At 44.2% G+C, this 20,495-nt stretch overlaps 1 protein-coding gene across 1 annotated transcript in view; it reads left to right on the forward strand.

Moving 5' to 3' along the window:
- The window catches only part of LOC144600250 (dedicator of cytokinesis protein 2-like), a 706,150-nt gene that overhangs the window by 262,623 nt on the left and 423,032 nt on the right, over nucleotides 1-20,495 (forward strand). Inside the window, exon 26 of the mRNA XM_078411810.1 lies at nucleotides 2,339-2,478. Coding sequence (XP_078267936.1) covers nucleotides 2,339-2,478 — 140 coding nt within the window. The remainder of the gene's footprint in view (nucleotides 1-2,338; nucleotides 2,479-20,495) is intronic.

Below are 20,495 nucleotides of genomic sequence, written 5' to 3' on the forward strand. Positions count from 1 at the left end.
TTCATATCCGCCCTCACAAAATAAAATATCTTATTTCACCTCTGAGCTAACAGGCATTTAAAATTGCTTCTTACTGGTCATCTCGTTGGTGTTGACTGTTGTGGGATACAATTCCAGGGGAGGCGTTGCTAAAATGCATGTGTGAATCTGGGTTCAATCATCAGACTGACTGGTGATCTGGGCTGAACCTGCTATCAACCTGACCCAAGTTTAATCTTTGTATTATTGAATCGTAGGCTGTGCATGCCACTGATAAGAATGACATTTATTCTCCTTGAGACGTTTTAGCCAGATGGCCTACCGGGAGGAGGTGGCTGATCTGGCACTCTGGTGTCAGGACAATAGCCTCCTCTTGAATGTCAAAAAAATTAAGGAGCTGATTGTGGACTTTAGAAGGGCTCAACATCCAAGGACGTACACGCCACTGGAAATAAATGGGTCTACTGTGGATAGGGTGAGCAGCTTTAAATACCTGGGAGTTCACATCAAAGAGGATCTGACGTGGGCAACGCACATTGCCGCACTGGTGGGTAAGGCAAAGCAGCGCCTTTACCACCTTAGACAGCTGAGGAAATTCAGAGTGTCTCTGAAGATCCTTCAATGCTTCTACTCTGGGGCTGTAGAGAGCATCCTGTCCGGCAACACTGCAGTCTGGTTTGGGAACAGCTCTGCCCAGGAGAGGAAGGCCCTGCAGAGAGTAGTGCGTTCGGCAGAACGCACCATGGGAACTACACTCGCCCCCCTGCAGGACCTATACATCAGGAGGTGTAGATCGAGCACAAGCAAGATTATGAGGGACCCCTGCCGCCCCAGTAACGGACTGTTCCAGCTGCTACGGTCAGGCAAACGCCTCCGCTGTCACGCTGTGAAAACGGAGAGGATGAGACGGAGTTTCTTCCCACAGGCCATCAGGACTGTTAACTATTATAACTCCAGGGACTAAATTTTGTCTTCTCTGTATTAACTTTAATTTATATACTGTAAATGTAATTCATTTTTTGCACAATCCGCAGGCATTGCCACTTTCATTTCACTGCACATCGTGTATGTGTATGTGACAAATAAACTTGACTTGACTTGACTTGACTTGATGCTGCAGATAGAGGTTTATTATAGATGTATGGCTTCCTAGACCATTCTGGTGGGAGTTGGATACCAAGTGTGGGCAGCGGCTTTCTTCCTGTAAAGGACATCGATTAACGAGGTGCATTTCAACATCTATCTTTATTTACTTACTGATCACGACACTGAAGGAGGACACATGGCTCATCGAGCTTAGACTGGCCCCCTACAGAGCAATTATATCAGTCCCATTCCCTCTAGTTCACTGAGGCCTTGCAACTTATTCCTTTTTGCTTATTATGCCTCATCTACACGAAGGGTAGATTAATAATGGTTAATTAACCAACTGGGCAATGTTAATTGCATATGATACTCAATGGAAGTATCAGTGTTATAGAGTTGTAGAGCATGGAAACAGACCCTTGAGATGCACTAACCATCTCGCTCCCATCTATGATAATCCCAATTCCATTCTCTCCACCTTCTCATCATTCCCCCACATTCTACCACTCATCTTGGGGGAATTTAAAAAAAGTCTTATTGACCTCCCAATCTGCATTGGTAGAGGGCATAGGATGAAGTTGAGAGGGGAAAGGTTTAAGGTTTAAGGGGGATATGAGAGGCAAGTGTTTCACACAAGGGTGGTGGGTGTATGTAAGGAGGTTTTGGAGGAGGTACAACTACAAGCTTTAAAACACATTTGGTCAGGTACATGGATAGGAAAGGTTCCAAGGGTTATGAGGTGGAATTCTCTGCCACAGAGGGTAGTTGAGGCCAGTTCATTGGCTATATTTAAGAGGGAGTTAGATGTGGCCCTTGTGGCTAAAGGGATCAGGGGGTATGGAGAGAAGGCAGGAACGGGATACTGAGTTGGATGATCGGCCATGATCATATTGAATGGCGGTGCAGGCTCGAAGGGCCGATTGGCCTACTCCTGCACCTGTTTTCTATGTTTCTATGTTTCTAAAGCAGGAAAATGGGATTAGCACATCTTGGTTGGCAAGGATGAGTTTGGCCATGGGGCTGTAATGACACTACGAATCTAAATGTCCGAGCAAGCCGCTCAATTCAAGGGATGCCGGTGATGGATAAAATAATCATGACCTTGCCAGGGATGGCAAATATTGAAAGCTGGATTAAAAATAATTAGCATCCGACAGTTTTGTGATCAGGTCCACTGTTTATCAGGTGGTTTCAAATCTTCAAGCCTGTGCCCCTTCCTGCTCATCATGTCTGTTCTCAGTATGTGGCTCTCACACGCCTGTGCTTTCTGCAGAATGCCGGGACGTGCTGCTTCCCATGATGACCGAAGAGCTGAAGGCCCTGTTGTTACAAAAGGATGAGCAACACCAAGAGCTGAAGTATTGCATTGAATTACTCAACAGCATTCTTGAAGTGCTGAGTGCACCTAGTGAGGTATGTGATTCCAGGAACACCTATTCCATGTCTTTTCCTAATGATAATCAACCTATTTCTGTCCCCGCGCTCTGTGCTAATGGTGAAGTAGAGTCTCTGAACAACATGAAAATTATGTAAGTATAATGGTGTTGGCTGCAGCAGTTATCAATTAAACCTGGATAGATCAAATCCTGCCTTGTACCTCTTAACACATGAAAGAAACAGTTTAAACTCCAACAGGAATTGGAACTGCAAGCACTGAAGTCATTATCAATCAGCCTACACATGCCTCATTCTACACCGATCTTGCTAAAAACACAAGTTTCTATTGTGAGCAGAATCAACTCAACATATATTGGAAGTGTCAACGATAATCTTCCAGATAAGGCAGAATCAAAGCTAATTTGGAAGTGTGGAACCATCACCAGGACAAGATCTATGGAAATTCACGTTTTCATACCTCCCTTCATCATTCTTTCCACTGCACATTTTGGATGTGACTTTCTTGAAGCAACTAATCCTGCTCAAGCCCATGATTTGATCAAAGCCTCGGCTGCTTTTTGTTGGGAGATTGATAGGTTGTGGCTTCTGCCCCTGCTGAGACTGGTTTACATACTTTAGCATTTTTAAGCATTTGCTAAATACGATAATGGATACCTCATCCCCACCCCCACAACCATCTCATGCTCACAGACCACAAGTGTATTCAAAACAATGGATCACGTCTGAAACTGTGGTTTGCAGAAGATTTTTCTGGCCTGGGAATTTTCTTGCAGGAACTGGCCATTCCATGTAGGACATGAGGTTAAATGTACATGTGAACTAAAGTGTTACGGAAGTTGTTTAAGTTTCCATCATGTGCAGGAAGGGCACCTTTACTCATTACTTTCCTTCTCCTGGTGTTATCTCTTGTAAAGACTCATGTTGGCATGGTTACATATTACGCTTTTCTTAACTCCAATAAATGCTGGCTTTGCCACCAATACCAGGTCCCATTAAAATTAATTAAAAAATAATTAACTGCAGGGATGTTCATTTCGATCTGAGCCATTTTTCTCAGAACATATATATTAACATGAAACCTATCACCTGGATCTTATGTTAACAATTATACAGTTATCCAAAGGGGCCTATGGCACAATATAGATGGGATCACTCTTGATCACTTCAGTATACATGGGAAAGATAAAGTGAGTCAAAGTACTCAACAAACTACGTGAACAGATAAAGAGTCTTAATGTGGAATAAGTATTTTTGATCCTATTGTGGTAATGTTTCATATGGCTGAAATTAAACGTCAGTGGGTAACTCAACCACTTTGTGTTCTTCTATTTTTAAATGTTCTGTATGTTTTGGGGAAGTATGTAGGTTTGAGTCTCTGGAACACTCAAAGGTGAGGGTTTCATCCAAAATTGCCTGGGCACACAATGAACAGAGAACAGAATGAAGTGATACTTGCACTCTGCATTGAAGAGTAGACATGGCAATACCAACAGATCTAGAAACATAGAAACATAGAAAATAGGTGCAGGAGTAGGCCATTCGGCCCTTCGAGCCTGCACCGCCATTCAATATGATCATGGCTGATCATCCAACTCAGTATCCTGTACCTGCCTTCTCTCCATACCCCCTGATCCCTTTAGCCACAAGGGCCACATCTAACTCCCTCTTAAATATAGCCCATGATCTGACCTCAACTACCCTCTGTGGCAGAGAATTCCACAGATTCACCACTCTCTGTGTGAAGAAATGTTTTCCCATCTCGGTCCTAAAAGACTTCCCCCTTACCCTTAAACTGTGACCCCTTGTTCTGGACTTCCCCAACATCAGGAACAATCTTCCTGCATCTAGCCTGTCCAACCCCTTAAGAATTTTGTACGTTTCTATAAGATCCCCCCTCAATCTTCTAAATTCCAGCGAGTACAAGCCGAGTCTATCCAGTCTCGTCGAGTCTATCGAGTCTATCTAATCTAGCCTGGATGCATAAAATTGAAGGTCACAATAAAGCTGTCTTGTAAAGAAGAGCAACAGAACTAGTAGCTTAAAGCAATGAATACTAAAATGAATATAATTGAAACAAAATAGTTTGAAAAAATGAGCACAGTGATGCACTAGTAAAACTGCTACTTCACAGCTCCAGTGTGTCATGTTCAATTCTAACTTTGCGTGGTGTTTACATGTTCTCTCTGTGACTGTATAGAGTCCTTCTTTGCACTCTGGATTACTATCACATCCCAGAGATGTAGAAAGTGGAAGATTGAATGGTTGCTTAAAGTTTGCCTTGGTGAGAAGGGAGTTGATGGGAATGCGGGGAGATTTTTTTTAAAAATTAGATTATTTTTGGATCAATGGGAATGGGAGGAAATGATCGGCATGTGTCGAGTCCTTGTTTCCTTGCTGTAAATCTCTATGAAACGAGGATGGGATGGGGTTGCGGGGGAGCTGTGCAGCTGGCAATATTATAAAAAGCAAATGTACTTGCAATAAAATGGAAACAAATGGGTTGATATCAGATGTTAGTAGAGGTAAAGGTTAGCTAGAATGCACCACTACAATGACTGGTAAGAAAGTGGCCAACACCACCTTCATAATGGTAAGAAATACCTGTCAAACAGCAGTACACTTGTTTGTACAATATGTGATTTTAGGAAAGGATTAATGTTTTTTAAATGAGTTTATTACTCTCTCAGATAAACACAATTGGCCAGTATGATTGCAGCCCACAGACCTCCATTTATCAGGGATTATCACAGAGCGTGGGAGATATAATGAAGCCCTTTTCACACATCGAAGCTACGAGGAGGTGGAGAGAAGGGGGCGGCAAAAATGTCTTTGGCTTTTCTTTTAACGCCCTACGTGTGTGGCAGTGATGGATTAAAACAAAACTTTTACATCCACTTAAATAGGTTTAAAAAAAATGTCTGGAGTGATCTCTCCAATTGCTGAGTGACGTGTGACATTCCAAAACAGACGAGAAGCCAGAGAGTTCCTCAGAATGTAGAACGTACAACAGTACAGCATCCCAGAGGCCTGGCTGTGGAGGCCAAGGCAAGGGATACTTTTAAGGCAGAGATGGATAGATTCTTGATTAGCACACGGGGTTATGGGGAGAAGGCAGGTGAATGGTGTTGAGAGGGGAAGATAGATCGTTTGGAGTAGACTTGATGGGACGAATAGCCTAATTCTGCTCCTATCACTTATGAACAGGCCCTTCAGCCCACAATGACCATGTTGAACATGATGCCAAGATCGACTAATCCGAATTACCTTTATTGTCATTCAAAATGAATTGAACGAAAATCATTTGCCACGCAGCCACAACAATACAGAGTAAAAGACACAAGACACACAATTTTAACACAAACATCCATCACAGTGACTCCTCCAGACACCCCTTCACTGTGATGGAAGGCAAAAAAAAATCTTCTCTCTTCCCCCATGCTTCTCCCACGGACAGATAGTTCGACTTCTGCCGAGACTTCCTCTGCCTGCCTGCTGAATCTCATCTGCCTGCACATGATCCATGTTCCTCCCTTTACTGTATATCCATGCACCTTTCTAAAAGTCTCTAAAACACCACTATCACATCTGCTTCCACTGTCACCCATGCAGTGTGTTCTCGGCACCAAGCACTCTGTGTAAAAAAAGCTTGCCCCACAAATCTCCTTTAAATTTCCCCTCTTTGATCTGAAAGTTATGCCCTCCAGTCTTTGACATTTCCACCCTGAGGAAAAGGTTCTGAATATCTGTCCCAGCTACACCTCTCTTAATGTTAGATATCTCCATCAGGTCTCCCCTCCACTTCCAGCACTCTAGAAAATAATCAAACTTGGATTGTTTTCTGCCTCTAACCCTGGCAGTATTCTGATCAACCTCTTCTGCAAGAGGTTTCTAAAGCCACAACATCTTTCCTGTAAAGGAGGGCAAAAACTGCACACTAAAACCCATGTGGGCAACGTCCACTGCCTTACCCTCATCAAGCATCTCTGTCACCACCTCAGAAAAATCAATCAAGTTAGTAAGACATGACCTACTTCGGACAAAGCCTTGCTGACTATCCCTAATCATTCCTGCCTCCTCCAAATGCGAGTCAATTCAGGTCCTGAGAAAATCCTCTCCAATTGCTTCACGGCCACTGACTTGGGGCTCTCCCACCCCATAATTCCCTGGATTATCTCTAGTTCTGAAGCAAAGGAACAACTTTGGATATTCTCCAGTCCTCTGGGGGCCTCGCCTGTGGCTAGGGAGGATCCAAAAATCTTTGTCACAGCCCCCGTAATCTCCTCTCCTGCCTCCCTCAATAAACTGGGACAGATCACATCACGTCCTGGGGATTGACCCACCTTACTGCCTTTCAAAAGACCCGTCACCACTTCCTTCTTGATCTTAAAGTGTCCCAGCGTGTTATAGACAATAGACAATAGACAATAGACAATAGGTGCAGGAGTAGGCCATTCAGCCCTTCGAGCCAGCACCGCCATTCAATGCGATCATGGCTGATCACTCTCAATCAGTACCCCGTTCCTGCCTTCTCCCCATACCCCCTCACTCCGCTATCCTTAAGAGCTCTATCCAGCTCTCTCTTGAAAGCATCCAACGAACTGGCCTCCACTGCCTTCTGAGGCAGAGAATTCCACACCTTCACCACTCTCTGACTGAAAAAGTTCTTCCTCATCTCCGTTCTAAATGGCCTACCCCTTATTCTTAAACTGTGGCCCCTTGTTCTGGACTCCCCCAACATCGGGAACATGTTTCCTGCCTCTAATGTGTCCAATCCCCTAATTATCTTATATGTTTTATGCAGGAACGGGGTACTGATTGAGAGTGATCAGCCATGATCGCATTGAATGGCGGTGCTGGCTCGAAGGGCTGAAAGGCCTACTCCTGCACCTATTGTCTATTGTCTATTGTCCATAACACGCTGGGACACTTTAAGATCAAGAAGGAAGTGGTGACGGGTCTTTTGAAAGGCAGTAAGGTTATATGTTATTATATGTTATTATATCCTGCCATGCTTCGATGATTCTCCATGACCTTTTCCTTGGTGGACACAGATGCAAAGTTGTAGTTTAGTACCCCCCTCACATTCTCTGACTTGAACCATAAACTCCCTCCTTTATCCTTGAGTGCTTCTACCTTCTCCCTAGTTTTACCTTCTCTCTTGTTTTATTGTACATATAAAGAAACTGGATTTTCTTTCACCAATGACAGTTCCTGGCCTCTTACAATATATCTTTATTGTCATTGTATAGGGGTACAACGAGATTGGGAATGTTCCTCCCATACGATGCAATAATTTAATTAATTTAAACAACAACAACCCAACGAGACAAATTGTAACAGTTTCTTTTGGCCGTGTCAATTTTTCTAATTCCCTGCTAGAACCTCTCCAGCCTTTATTCTGGTCCATTATTGATTGCAGAGCAGACAATTGTGCTGGGCTGTCGGGAAGGGAGAATCAGCCATGTTTCAGCTTGGCTCTTGGGTAAGGATGGAACCCATAGTTAAGATTTCAGGTCAACGGCTCTTTATGAATTCTTCCAAGGGGTCTTTTTGGTTCCACTGGTGTCTTACCTGCTGGGTGTTTGGAGCATTTTCTGTTTTCATTTCAGCTTTCCAGCACCTGCAGTCTTGTTTTATTTCCAAGAATGGAGTCCGGCTTGGCTGAGATGCTTCCCCTGTGTCAGGCATACCTGCAGTGCAGTTTCTTGGTGTGTAATGCAAGCATTGTGTTAGTGTCTAGCCTTAGTGATGATTCCTACAGCTATCCCTTGGTAATAGTATAGCATCTGATCAACTGTGGTTCACTGATGACCTTTTACTAATCAGTAAAAGAAATTGAGAATCCAGGTCACTCCAGGGAGACTTACGTACAGTACATGAGCTTCCCTCACTCCATTAAGACTTTGTACTCAAGCCTATCTGCTCCCTCGGGTGGAACAGATAGGGTATCTTAAATTCTAATCTGGACATAGCAAAATGGCCGAATTCTGTGCACAAGCCTATTTAGAGTTACATTTCTGGAACATATCAACAATAGGCTGTTGTTTTTTACTTGTTGGTAATTGTCCGCTTTGTTTCTGACTGATATTTATCCCTCAGCAGAATTCACCAAAGCAAATGATCTCATTATTTACACGTGAGTGCTTTTGGTTGCAAATAGGCTGCAGTCACACCATTCCCTACATCACTGTTATGATTCACGTGAGAAGTATTTCATTGGGGAAAGAAGTTCTTTCTCACAAGAATGCCCGGAAATAGGATCAGGAGTCGGAGACTTGGTCCCTCAAGCCTGGGTTGCCATTCAATATTATCAAAGTTAACCTGCCACGGGCCTTAACTCCTCCTGACTTCCCCATAGCCCTCAATTCCAAAATCTTTCAAAAATATATCTACCTCCGCTTTGAAAACTTCTCATGATCAGGCTCCTACAGCCCCCTGAGGTAGGAAACTCAAAAGATTCACCTCTCGCTGAGAGAAGAAATTTCAACGCTCTTTGGTTTTAACTGACCGCATGCATCCTTTATCTTGAAACTTGAACGACGACTTAAGACCATTGTAAACTATTCCTGTCACACCTATAAGGATGCAAACGGATCCTTTGGAAACAAGGTTTTTTTAAATTTTAAAGCATAGAGCCTTAGATATTGTTATGTCTAAGAAGACATAAACATTATGTCGTCAATGTGCACGTACGTTCTGTGGAAGAATTTCAGCTGGATATCCATTTGCTGTAAACAATGAGGAAAGTTCATGACATTTCTCCTGAGTCCAGCACACTGGACGCACCGTAAAGCACGCTGAGAATGGTGAGTGTCTGGAATATGCTACCGGAGTTAGTGGCGGAAGCAGATGCCATAGTGGTATTTTTAGATAAGCAGTGTGTGTAGGAATGACCTGCCAATGCTGGCTTAAATCAAAGACGGACACAAAACGCTGGAGTAACTCAGCGGGACGGGCAGCATCTCTGGAGAGAAACAATGGGCGACGTTTCGGGTCGAGACCCTTCTTCAGACTGAATAATAAAAGTTTTAGATAAGCACATCGATAAACAGGGAATAGAGGGATACAGATCCTCTGCGAGCAGATGAGGTTAGTTCAACGAGGCATCATGTTTGGCACAGACATTGTTGGCTGAGGGGCCTGTTCCTGTACTGTACATATATTCTATGTTCTAATAGTTGTAGATGGCATGGCATGACAGTGAGTCCATGCACATGGCAAGATGGTGCTGCATGTTTGGCGTCATTTCCAGAAAATTCAATTGCATTTGTGCTTGTCCAAGCAAAGGCCTCACAGTGACAGCGAAGGCTGGTTCTTGTCACTTAAAGGGAACCTGGTTGAAGGTCACTGAGTTCATTGTCTGGAACCACCTTCAGGTAGACCTCTGTTGCACAAAGAATTGGCCCTCTTGCTGCAGATTTCCACTTTCCACTCGATCCCAACAGCATGACAATGACACAGCAAGCATTGGACTTGAGATGTACAAAGCTCTGGAAGCATTGGCCTGGTGGGCAACAGAACCGGGCAGTGATGGTCAAGTTAAGTCAAGTCAAGTCAATTTTATTTGTATAGCACATTTAAAAACAACCCACGTTGACCAAAGTGCTGTACATCAGTTCAGGTACTATGAAACGAACATACAATGGCACACAAACATAACAGCACATACATAAACAGTTCACAGTGCCCCCTCAGAGGGCCTCAAATGCCAGGGAGTAGAAATAGGTTTTGAGCCTCGACTTAAAGGAGTCGATGGAGGGGGCAGTTCTGATGGGAAGAGGGATGCTGTTCCACAGTCTCGGAGCTGCAACCGCAAAAGCGCGGTCACCCCTGAGCTTAAGCCTAGACCGTGGGATAGTGAGTAGCCCCAAGTCGGCCGACCTGATGGTCCTCTCTTGGAGCACATATTGCCTGCCTTGTGCCGCACTACTGCCATAATGTGCCATTCTTGCCAACCACTTTGCATTTACAGATGAAACAAAGCTCTTGCAATAACTATCGATTAATGATAATTAAACTGGAGATGCGGATCAATCAGCACATTCTGCCGTGCTAAATCGTTAGGAATATTCTGGAATGATTTAATACCCCTAAAATTACATGGATATTAATAACAGATGAATGAGTTAATTATGCCTACCTCACCAACCCATCACAAAAAAACACCCAGATTTTATTCACTATCTTTCCAGCCGAGTTGCACTACCTTAATTTCCCCTGAGGGTTCCTGACTTATTTGTTGAAGACCACAAAGAAACATTTTTTTTCCGATTACTTAATTGGGAACGCAGGTGCTTGTTATTGGGTTGAGAGCAGCCATTTTACACAGGAAGGCCTGACATCAGAGAAGCTGAATAGACTGGAAATGTAAGTGAACATGGGGAAAATGTATGCTCTGTGGGTTTCCTCTGGGTGCTCCACTTTCCTCCCACATCACAACGACATGCAAGTTGGCTGATTAATTGTCTGTTGTAAACTAGGGTGTGGATGAGTGGTCAAATTTGTGGAGAGTTCATTTTAGATATACAAAATGGAAACAGGCCCTTAGGCCCATTTAGTTTAGTTTAGTTTAGTTAAGAGATGCAGCGCGGAAACAGGGCCTTCGGCCCACCGAGTCCGCACCGACCATGCTGGATGATTTCATGACTCTATAACAACTCGGGACCCTGATCATCACTCTGTCTTGGGCCCTCTCGAAACTCAATATAGTTTTGATAGTGAGGAGCCCCAGAAAAAGTAGCAAAAACAGGAGAGCTGCAGGAAGAACTTTGTGGATCAGGCAATTTCCAACTGTGGAGGCAAATTGCTAGCCATGTATCGGGTCAGGACTCTTCACCTAGACTCTAACCTAGACTTCAGATGAAGGGGCTCAACCCAAAATGTCCACTATCCATTTCCTGCTAAAGTTGCTGCCTGATCTGCTGAGTTTCTCCATTACCTGTCTATTATAATAATAATAATAATAATGCATTACATTTATATAGCGCTTTTCATATACTCAAAGACGCTTTACAGGGATTTAGAGAACATAGGGAAGTGAATAAATAGATAAATAAGTAAACGAACAGAGAACGGAGACAGAAGGTGAGGTGACCTTTAGTGGTTGAAGGCAGTACTGAACAGGTGAGACTTCAGTGATGTTTTGAATGTGGTGAGTGTGGAGGAGTCTCTGACGGTTATTATGCCCCAGATTCCAGCCTCTGCAGTCCCTTGTGCCTCTGGTACTGTACACCCTATCCTTACAGTAATCTTATTAAGATTTTATATGGGCAGTTCATTGCATCTTCGCTTTTATATCGTACAATTTTGATTAGCATTTTACAACCTTATCGACCTTCAGTGTCCTATTAACCTGGACCTTGGCTTCCTCTGCTCATTGGAGTGATGGGGCTTCTGCTATAACGGTTTTATTGCATTGGCAAGTGTTTACAACTCCTTGCTAACCTCATAAACTGTTATCAAGCCCACAAGCCTATCAAGCCTACAATGACTTAATAATGAACAAGACTGTCGAAGGGGATGGAAGGCTTGCCTTTATGTAGTGCCTCATGTGTCCCTTTCACAACATCCCATGGGTTTTGGAGCTGATAAAATACATTTAATGTGCAGCCACTGTGGCACAGTAGTGTACAAGGCGACTGGTGTGTGCAGAGCAAGCCTCCCGCATCCTAAATGGTTATGCCCACAAACGTTGTCGTTTAATAACCAGAGGTGAGCGATACATATTGGCCAGTGTACTAATGGCACCTCCCCCGTTCCTCTTGGAATTGATGTGATGGGAATTTCTGTATTCCGCTGAGAAGAGAGACAGGAATTGTGGCTTTGTTTTCCATCTGAAGGATATCATTACTGACCGTGCAGCTCACCCACAGCACAGTGCTGCAATAAAAGGCCTGACGGGACTTTCACATTCAGTTCCAGAAAATAGAACGTTGAACACTACGGCACAGGAACAAATCGTTCGGCCCACTGTGTCTGTGCTGAATATGACACCAACCTAAACAAATCCCCTGTCCCAGATCCCTCCATTCCTTGCATATCCATATGCCTACCCAAAAGCTTTTTTAAATGCCACAATTGTGTCTGCATTCAGGAACACCCTGATAACATGTTCTCAGGACCCACCACTCTGTAAAAAAAGACTTGCCCAGCACATCTCCTTTAAATATTCCCCCTCTGATCTTGAAGCAGTCCTCTAATAGACAATAGACAATAGACAATAGGTGCAGGAGGAGGCCATCTGGCCCTTCGAGCCTGCACCGCCATTCAATATGATCATTGGTGACCATTCTCAATCAGTACCCCGTTCCTGCCTTCTCCCCATACTTCCTGACTCCGCTATCCTTAAGAGCTCTATCTAGCTCTCTCTTGAATGCATTCAGAGAATTGGCCTCCACTGCCTTCTGAGGCAGAGAATTCCACAGATTCACAACTCTCTGACTGAAAAAGTTTTTCCTCATCTCAGTTCTAAATGGCCTACCCCTTATTCTTAAACTGTGGCCCCTTGTTCTGGACTCCCCCAACATTGGGAACATGTTTCCTGCCTCTAACGTGTCCAACCCCTTAATAATCTTATACGTTTCGATAAGATCTCCTCTCATCCTTCTAAATTCCAGTGTATACAAGCCTAGACGCTCCAGTCTTTCAACATATGACAGTCCCGCCATTCCGGGAATTAACCTAATAAATGTACGCTGCACGCCCTCAATAGCAAGAATATCCATCCTCAAATTTGGAGAACAAAACTGAAACCAAATCTTTCACATTTCCACTCTGGCATAACATTTCTGAACATCTACCCTATCTAACCCTCTTGTGATTGTATATACAGTAGTTCTATCGGGTCACCCCTTAATCTCCAGCACTTCAGAGATAACAATCCAAATTATCTACTGGAAAATGTTGATCTCAATTCCATTCTCATGTCAATTCCCTTCAGATTCTACCAGTGATGTACACTAGGGACAATTTACACTGGCCAATTAATCTGCCGATAAGCACATAGTTGGCATGAGGGGGGATACTAGAGCCAAGGAGACACGCATGGTGACAGAAAGGACATACAAACTCCAGATAGACAGGGCGAGAGGTCAGAATGGCCATATTAGTTCCATCCATAGGGCATTCAAGGCTTGCCTCTGAGCATGTGCAGCTACCACACGCAGGAAGCCCTCAACCGTGTGAAATGGCAGCATCAGTGTTGATGTTAGTGAGCATCAGCTCCAGTAATGGGATGTCTTCTTGTTGGCATTCATGCAGCTCAGCAGCCAGGAAGAGCTCAGGGAGAGACTCGGTTTTCAAAACAAGACAGGGTCATGATCGCCGTCGTTGTAAGAGAGTTGTAAGATGCACATGTTTATGCTTCCTGCCTCTTGCAAGTCAGAAAGGGTTTTGAACTGTGATGTGTGTGAGATGCGAGGCAGAGAATTAGAGTGAGGGCTGTCAGTTCTGCTCTTTCGTGCGTTTCCACACTGCAAATTCAACACAACACAGATGGGGAATTAGGGAATGCCATCTGTGGTAACCTGGACAAATTGGTTGTAACACGATTTCAAGTGGGAACTAGAGAACTATTTCGAAACTTTAAGTTTGGAAATTGACAAGCAAAAAAGCCATATTGCAAAGAAAATCAGTTTACAGAGATTAAAAAAAAATGCTTCTGAATAAACTTCCCACAGTAATCATGGTTATGGGGTGTCAGAGGTTATGGGGAGAAGGCAGGGGAATGGGGTCAGAAGGGAGAGATAGTTCAGCCATATAAGAAAATAACTGCAGATGCTGGTACAAATCGATTTATTCACAAAATGCTGGAGTAACTCAGCAGGTCAGGCAGCATCTCGGGAGATGCTGCCTGACCTGCTGAGTTACTCCAGCATTTTGTGAATAGATAGATCAGTCATGATTGAATGGCAGAGTAGACTTGATGGGCCGAATGGCCTAATTCTGCACCTATCACTTGACCTTATTGTCTCTTATGAACAGAGTCCTTCCAGTTTCACCATAGGCGGCCATTGAAATTGCCAAGCTTCACTTTTACTGACTCTTGTGCAATGATGCTCTTAACAATGTCACACGCAGCCTTTGCTATTTTTTGGGTTGCAGTGACAGAAATAAATTTAGAGCTATTGCGGAAAAAAATCCTTTAATTTTTCAAAGTCCTGCAGGGAAAAGAAACCCTCAGTTATTGTGAGTCTGTAATTCGCTAGCCCCCAACTCTCTTTCCCCGTGGACAGACGTGTCTCACTGTATCACGAGTCTTTTTAGGAATGCAGCTGCTGCAGTACAGCAGAGGTACCTGCATGGTGCCTGCTTCAAAGATGACAACCTTCTTCTCTGGACTGCTGAGCCAGCAGAAATACTACTGACTGCCATTTGTTTTATTGAAGGTGCAATTTCCTCACCCAAGGGTGGTAGATCTTTGCAACTCTCTGCCCGAGAGGACAGTGGTTCAGTTTATTCAGGAATTTTACATTTTACCTGAATCAAGGGTTGATGAGATTATTGCTGGAAAGTGACACTGAGGCAAAAGATCAACTGGCATGGTGAGTAGGAAAATAACTGCAGATGTTGGTACAAATTAAAGGTATCTCAAAATGCTGAGTAACTCAGCAGGTCAGGCAGCATCTAGGAGAGAAGGAATGGGTGACGTTTTGAGTCAAGACCCTTCTTCAGAGTCTGGGTCAAGACCCTTCTTCAGAGTCTGAAGAAGGGTCTCGACCCGAAACGTCACCCATTCCTTCTCTCCTAGATGCTGCCTGACCTGCTGAGTTACTCCAGCATTTTGTGATACCTTCAACTGGTATGGTGAGGTACTTTATTTGCCTCACGCACCGAGGTACAGTGAAAATCATTTCTGTGTACCGTTTAATACAAGTATCACTTTACCAAAGCAGGTAAAGATCTCAGATACAGTAGATACATCTCAGATACATCTCAGATACAGTAGAAGTGTACAGCAGTAGTACACTGAGACTGTACACAGAGCCATCAGTTTGGCGCCATACTCAAGTCCCAGGTGTTGTAAGTGCAGGGATTTTGATCTGACCATGAAGGTCTGTTGTCCTGGCAACGTTACAGGTTCGGCCTGGTCAAATATAGCCGTGGTGTCCTCCACCATTGTATACTCTTAAAGTTTATACTGTAAACTATACTCTTTTTGAATGGAGGGGCCGAATGGCCCATTCTTGAACCTCATTTGTTAATGTTCTGATGTTCATTCAGTAGTGAATGGCTTCAGCCAGAGCCAGACTCCCGAAACATCACCATGTGAACACGCTAATCAGTGTTTTTATCGTTGGTCAGATGCTGCAGTCAATATAATGAGGTGTCAGCACTAATCTCATCTGGGATCTGTGCTGCAAAGCCAAAGCAAGGTGTTTAGCATTGTACAGTTCCCTCAGCCAATGCATTCTTGTGGTGCCTGCCAGATTTCTGTTCCTGGGTGTCCAAATTAAAAAGGAAAACGTGTGCAGGGAAGGGGATTTACAAAGTGGTGTGAATACCATCAGCAGTCATAGACTCATTCAGCAGGGAAGTGGGCCTTCATCTCAACTCGTACCTGCTGACCAAGTTTTATAATTGAGCTAGTCCCATTTGCCTGGGTTTGGCCCATATCCCTCTAAACATCACCATAGTAAACACCTTCACTGCTTCCGCTGGCACCTTGTTCCATATCCCCTGCTCTCTCTGTATGAAGAAATTGCCCCTCGGGTCTCTTTTAATTATTTTCCCTTTCACTTTAAACTTATGCTATCTAGTTCCAGACTCCTCTGCTCTGGAACATACACTGTGATTATTCACCTTATCTGTACCTCTCATGATCTTGTAAACCTCTGTTAGGTTCCTGCACTCCAGGGAAAAATCTTCCAGTTATTCAACTTCTCCTTAAAACTCAGGCACCCAGTAGCATCAACATCGACTTCTCCAACTTTAGATAGTTCCTCTGTCCCTCTCTTCCCCTCCCCCTTCCCAGATCTCCCTCTATCTTCCCGTCTCCACCTATATCCTTCCTTTGTCCCGCCTCCCTGACATCAGTCTGATGAAGGGTCTCGACCCGAAACGTCACCCATTCCTTCTCTCCTGAGATGCTGCCTGACCTGCTGAGTTACTCCAGCATTTTGTGAATAAATACCTTCGATTTGTACCAGCATCTGCAGTTATTTTCTTATACTGATAACACCCTGGTGAGTCTTTTCTGCACCTTTTCCGGCTTTCAAGTCTTATAACCTTATATAGCTTACAAGACAAAAAAGTGAGACGGGGAGAAGTTGGTATTTTAGGCTGAGAACTCGATTTAAGGATGGAGACATTTTCTATATTGAGACTCAGGTTCGTTCCTGACTACTGGCGCCGTCTGTACGGAGTTTGTACGTTCTCCCCGTGACCTGCGTGGGTTTTCTCCGAGATCTTCGGTTTCCTCCCACACTCCAAAGACGTACAGGTATGTAGGTTAATTGACTGGGTAAATGTAAAAATTGTCCCGAGTGTGTGTAGGATAGTGTTAATGTGCAGGGATCGCTGGGCGGCGCGGACTCGGTGGGCCGAAGGGCCTGTTTCCGCGCTGTATCTCTAAATCTAAAATCTAAATAGTTGCAACATATTGTTGGAGGATGCTAGTTAGTGGAACTAATGCTCCCAAAGGTCAGTAATGATATTGCCACTCTGCGTCTGTAGACAGAAGCTGGGAATGAACATCACACTTCTGGCATGTGAATGTTATGTATCACTCTTGATCCTGAGTTATTGGTAGGAATTGGTATTGAGTGGGATGTGGTGATGCATTGACTGGTCTTGATCATCCAGCAACGTGACCAGAATGCTTGGGTCCTATTCTCTGCTAGATTCTGCCATTCTTTGCTGTCTCCAGATCAGATTCCACCCAGTGTCAGCATCGGCTACATGCCGTAAAACATTGTGTGAGTCGACAGCAGGATGCCAGGGCGTCACTTGCAATTCATCACATTCCCCATGCCTGGATCCAGACTATCGAATTTACATTCAAAATGGGGACAGGATGGGAAAGTTCGCAAGGATTTTCTTGAATGTAACAAAATGGGAGAAGGCAGGAGATGGGGGCCAGGTTTGAATGAGGTAGCAGAGGCATGATAGGCTGAATAGACAATAGACAATAGGTGCAGGAGGAGGCCATTCGGCCCTTCGAGCCAGCACCGCCATTCAATGTGATCATGGCTGATCATTCTCAATCAGTACCCCGTTCCTGCCTTCTTCCCATACCCCCTGACTCCGCTATCCTTAAGAGCTCGATCTAGCTCTCTCTTGAATGCATTCAGAGAATGGTCGCTTGCTGCATCGGGATGTCTCAGCTGTTTATTGTAAATCTTTCCCTGCCAAAAAATTGATGGAATCAGCAACTTCATTGCAGCAGTGTGACATGAAATCTGCAACATATACTTTGCCATTAAGTGGACCCTATTTTGGATGCAGCACGACTTTGTGCCAGCATTATAAACTTCATGAGTATTATCAGGAAAGGCTTGGCGCTGGGTTTTTTCTCCAAAATCATTTGGTGTTTTTTTTAAAATTTCCATTATTCAGCCCCAACCCCTGTCCAGTTTTACAAAGAGTCACTCACGAGGATGGAAAACGATTCTTCCATCTAGGACAGTGAGCCAGTGTGAGCGTGGGGAATATTAACTGGTGATTGCAGACCGCAGTTCTCAAAGTCAGATTCCAAATTACGAGAGGATTCGGCAGCTGAGACTGATCACAGAATGTACATCCTGCTTTATATCTGAGCAGACAACTGTCACGCTCTAAGTGTATACATGCTTCAATTTTCTTTTCCCCGGCTAAATTGCGCACAAATATTGTTAGAATAAATTGACGCATCAAAACACAGGTGATTGAAAAATCGTAAGCACATCAGAGCCGAGTCAGTCAGATGCATCTGCTTTTCACATTTATTCAGATTAATTGCATTGTGATACAAGCATTAAATTGAACCACCACCGTCTTAACGAATCATTATTCTGACTAGAAATTGTCCTAATGGTGAGCTGAATTTATCCAGTGGGTTACTGAAGCTGGAGATCAAGAAGTTGGTAAATCCTGTTTCTGGTTTTCCGAACTCAGGCATAGAAAGGATGGGACTGATCCTGGGATATTTAGTTTAGTTTAGAGATACAGCGCAGAAACAGGCGCTTTGGCCGACTGTGTCCGCACCGACCAGCGGTCCCTGCATATTAACACTACCCTACACACACGAGAGACAATTTACATTCATACCAAGCCAATTAACGTCTTTGGAGTGTGGGAGGAGACCGCAGATCTCAGAAAAAAACCCACTCAGGTCACGGGGAGAACGTAGAAACTGCGTACAGATAAGCACCCGTAGACAGAATGGAATCCCTGGCGCTGTAAGGCTGCAACTCTACGGCTGAACCACCATGCTGCCCAAAAAAGTAAAAGGTGGGCAACTCATTCGAGCCTGAAATGAACCAGCAACCGAAGGATGACTGTGTTTCCACTATAGTCCTCTGCACTAACTGAGCTAGCGAAGGAAATATACCAAGCAATTTTCTGGATCTTATGTAATTAGGAATCAGTATGTCAATAGGCAATAGACAATAGACAATAGGTGCAGGAGTAGGCCTTCGAGTCAGCACCACCATTCAATGTGATCCGAAATGCATGTAAACGAATCAACTACAAGGAAAGAGTCGGGAAGATTAGCTCTGGCAGTCCTTCTCTTGGAGAATGACCTTGGCTTATTGAACACCTTGTTTTGTCAGAGGGACAAGCACAAGACATCATGGCAACATGCCCAGTCGAATCACTGGCAAGTGTCAGATTACACCATTGTCTGATCATGGGATTGCCAAGATTTCCTCATGATGTGCGTCATTGCAGACACTGACGTTTGTTGGACTGACTGTTACCTAATCCACTTAGTTATCTCCATTGACCTGCTCACAAAACGTTAGCATCAAAGGAAGCATTGTCTCATAGAGATGAATACTGAAGCTCTCAATTACCCCAGCATGCCAGGTCTTCACGGCCAACCTGTCAAACTCTCAGCGTACATGAGAACTCTGAAAGGTGACAGCTTTTCTGGGACAACCTGCCAATGTGATGTCCTTGAAGGCTTCAACATTAATCTTTTTGGGACAATGCTACAGTTGATGCTAATGTTTTGAGACCAGGTCATTGGGAATCTTGTAGTCACTAAATGCTGGAGTAACTCAGCGGGTCAGGCAGCATCTCTGGAGAGAAGGAATGGGTGACGTTTCGGGTCGAGACCCTTCTTCAGACTGATGTCAGGGGAGGGGGTGGGGCAAAGATAGGATGTAGTAGGAGTCAGGAAGACTGGTGGGAGAAGTGGGAAGGGGGGGGGGAAGAGAGGGAAAGCAGGGACTATCTGAAGTTAGAGGTCAATGTTCATACCGCTGGGGTGTAAACTGCCCAAGCGAAATATGAGATGCTGTTCCTCCAATTTGCGCCGGGCTTCACTATGACAATGGAGGAGGCCCAGGACAGAAAGGTCAGATTGGGAATGGGAGGGGGTGTTGAAGTGCTGAGCCACAGGGAGATCAGGTTGGTTAAGGCGGACTGGGTGAAGTGGTCCGAGGTAATGGTCAGTCCAATCCATGGGAGCTTTAGCGGGTCTGAAGTCCACCACAAATGGCAGCTGCAACAAAATTCTTGGTTTATTCATGTTGATCAGTGATAGGAGCAGAATTAGGCCATTTGGCCCATCAAGCCTACTCCGCCATTCAATCATGGCTGACCTATCTTTCCCTCTTAACCCCATTCTCCTGCCTTCTCCCCATAACCCCTGATGCTCGTACTAATCAAGAATCTATCTTTCTCTGCCTCAAAAATATCCATTGACTTGGCCTCCACAGCCTTCTTTAACTACCAAGAAGAACGAGAACTAGATTGACGAAAATGACCAGCAGATTGTGGTTCTAATTAACTGCAGTCTAAATGGCTACACTTTGTTAGTGGATCCATACATCTGTGATGACAGATGATTTCCTCAAGGGAAAAATAAATTACCTTATGGGTGTCTA

Source organism: Rhinoraja longicauda, chromosome 14 (genome assembly GCF_053455715.1).
Source record: "Rhinoraja longicauda isolate Sanriku21f chromosome 14, sRhiLon1.1, whole genome shotgun sequence".
In the NCBI taxonomy this organism is placed as follows: Eukaryota; Metazoa; Chordata; class Chondrichthyes; order Rajiformes; family Arhynchobatidae; genus Rhinoraja; species Rhinoraja longicauda.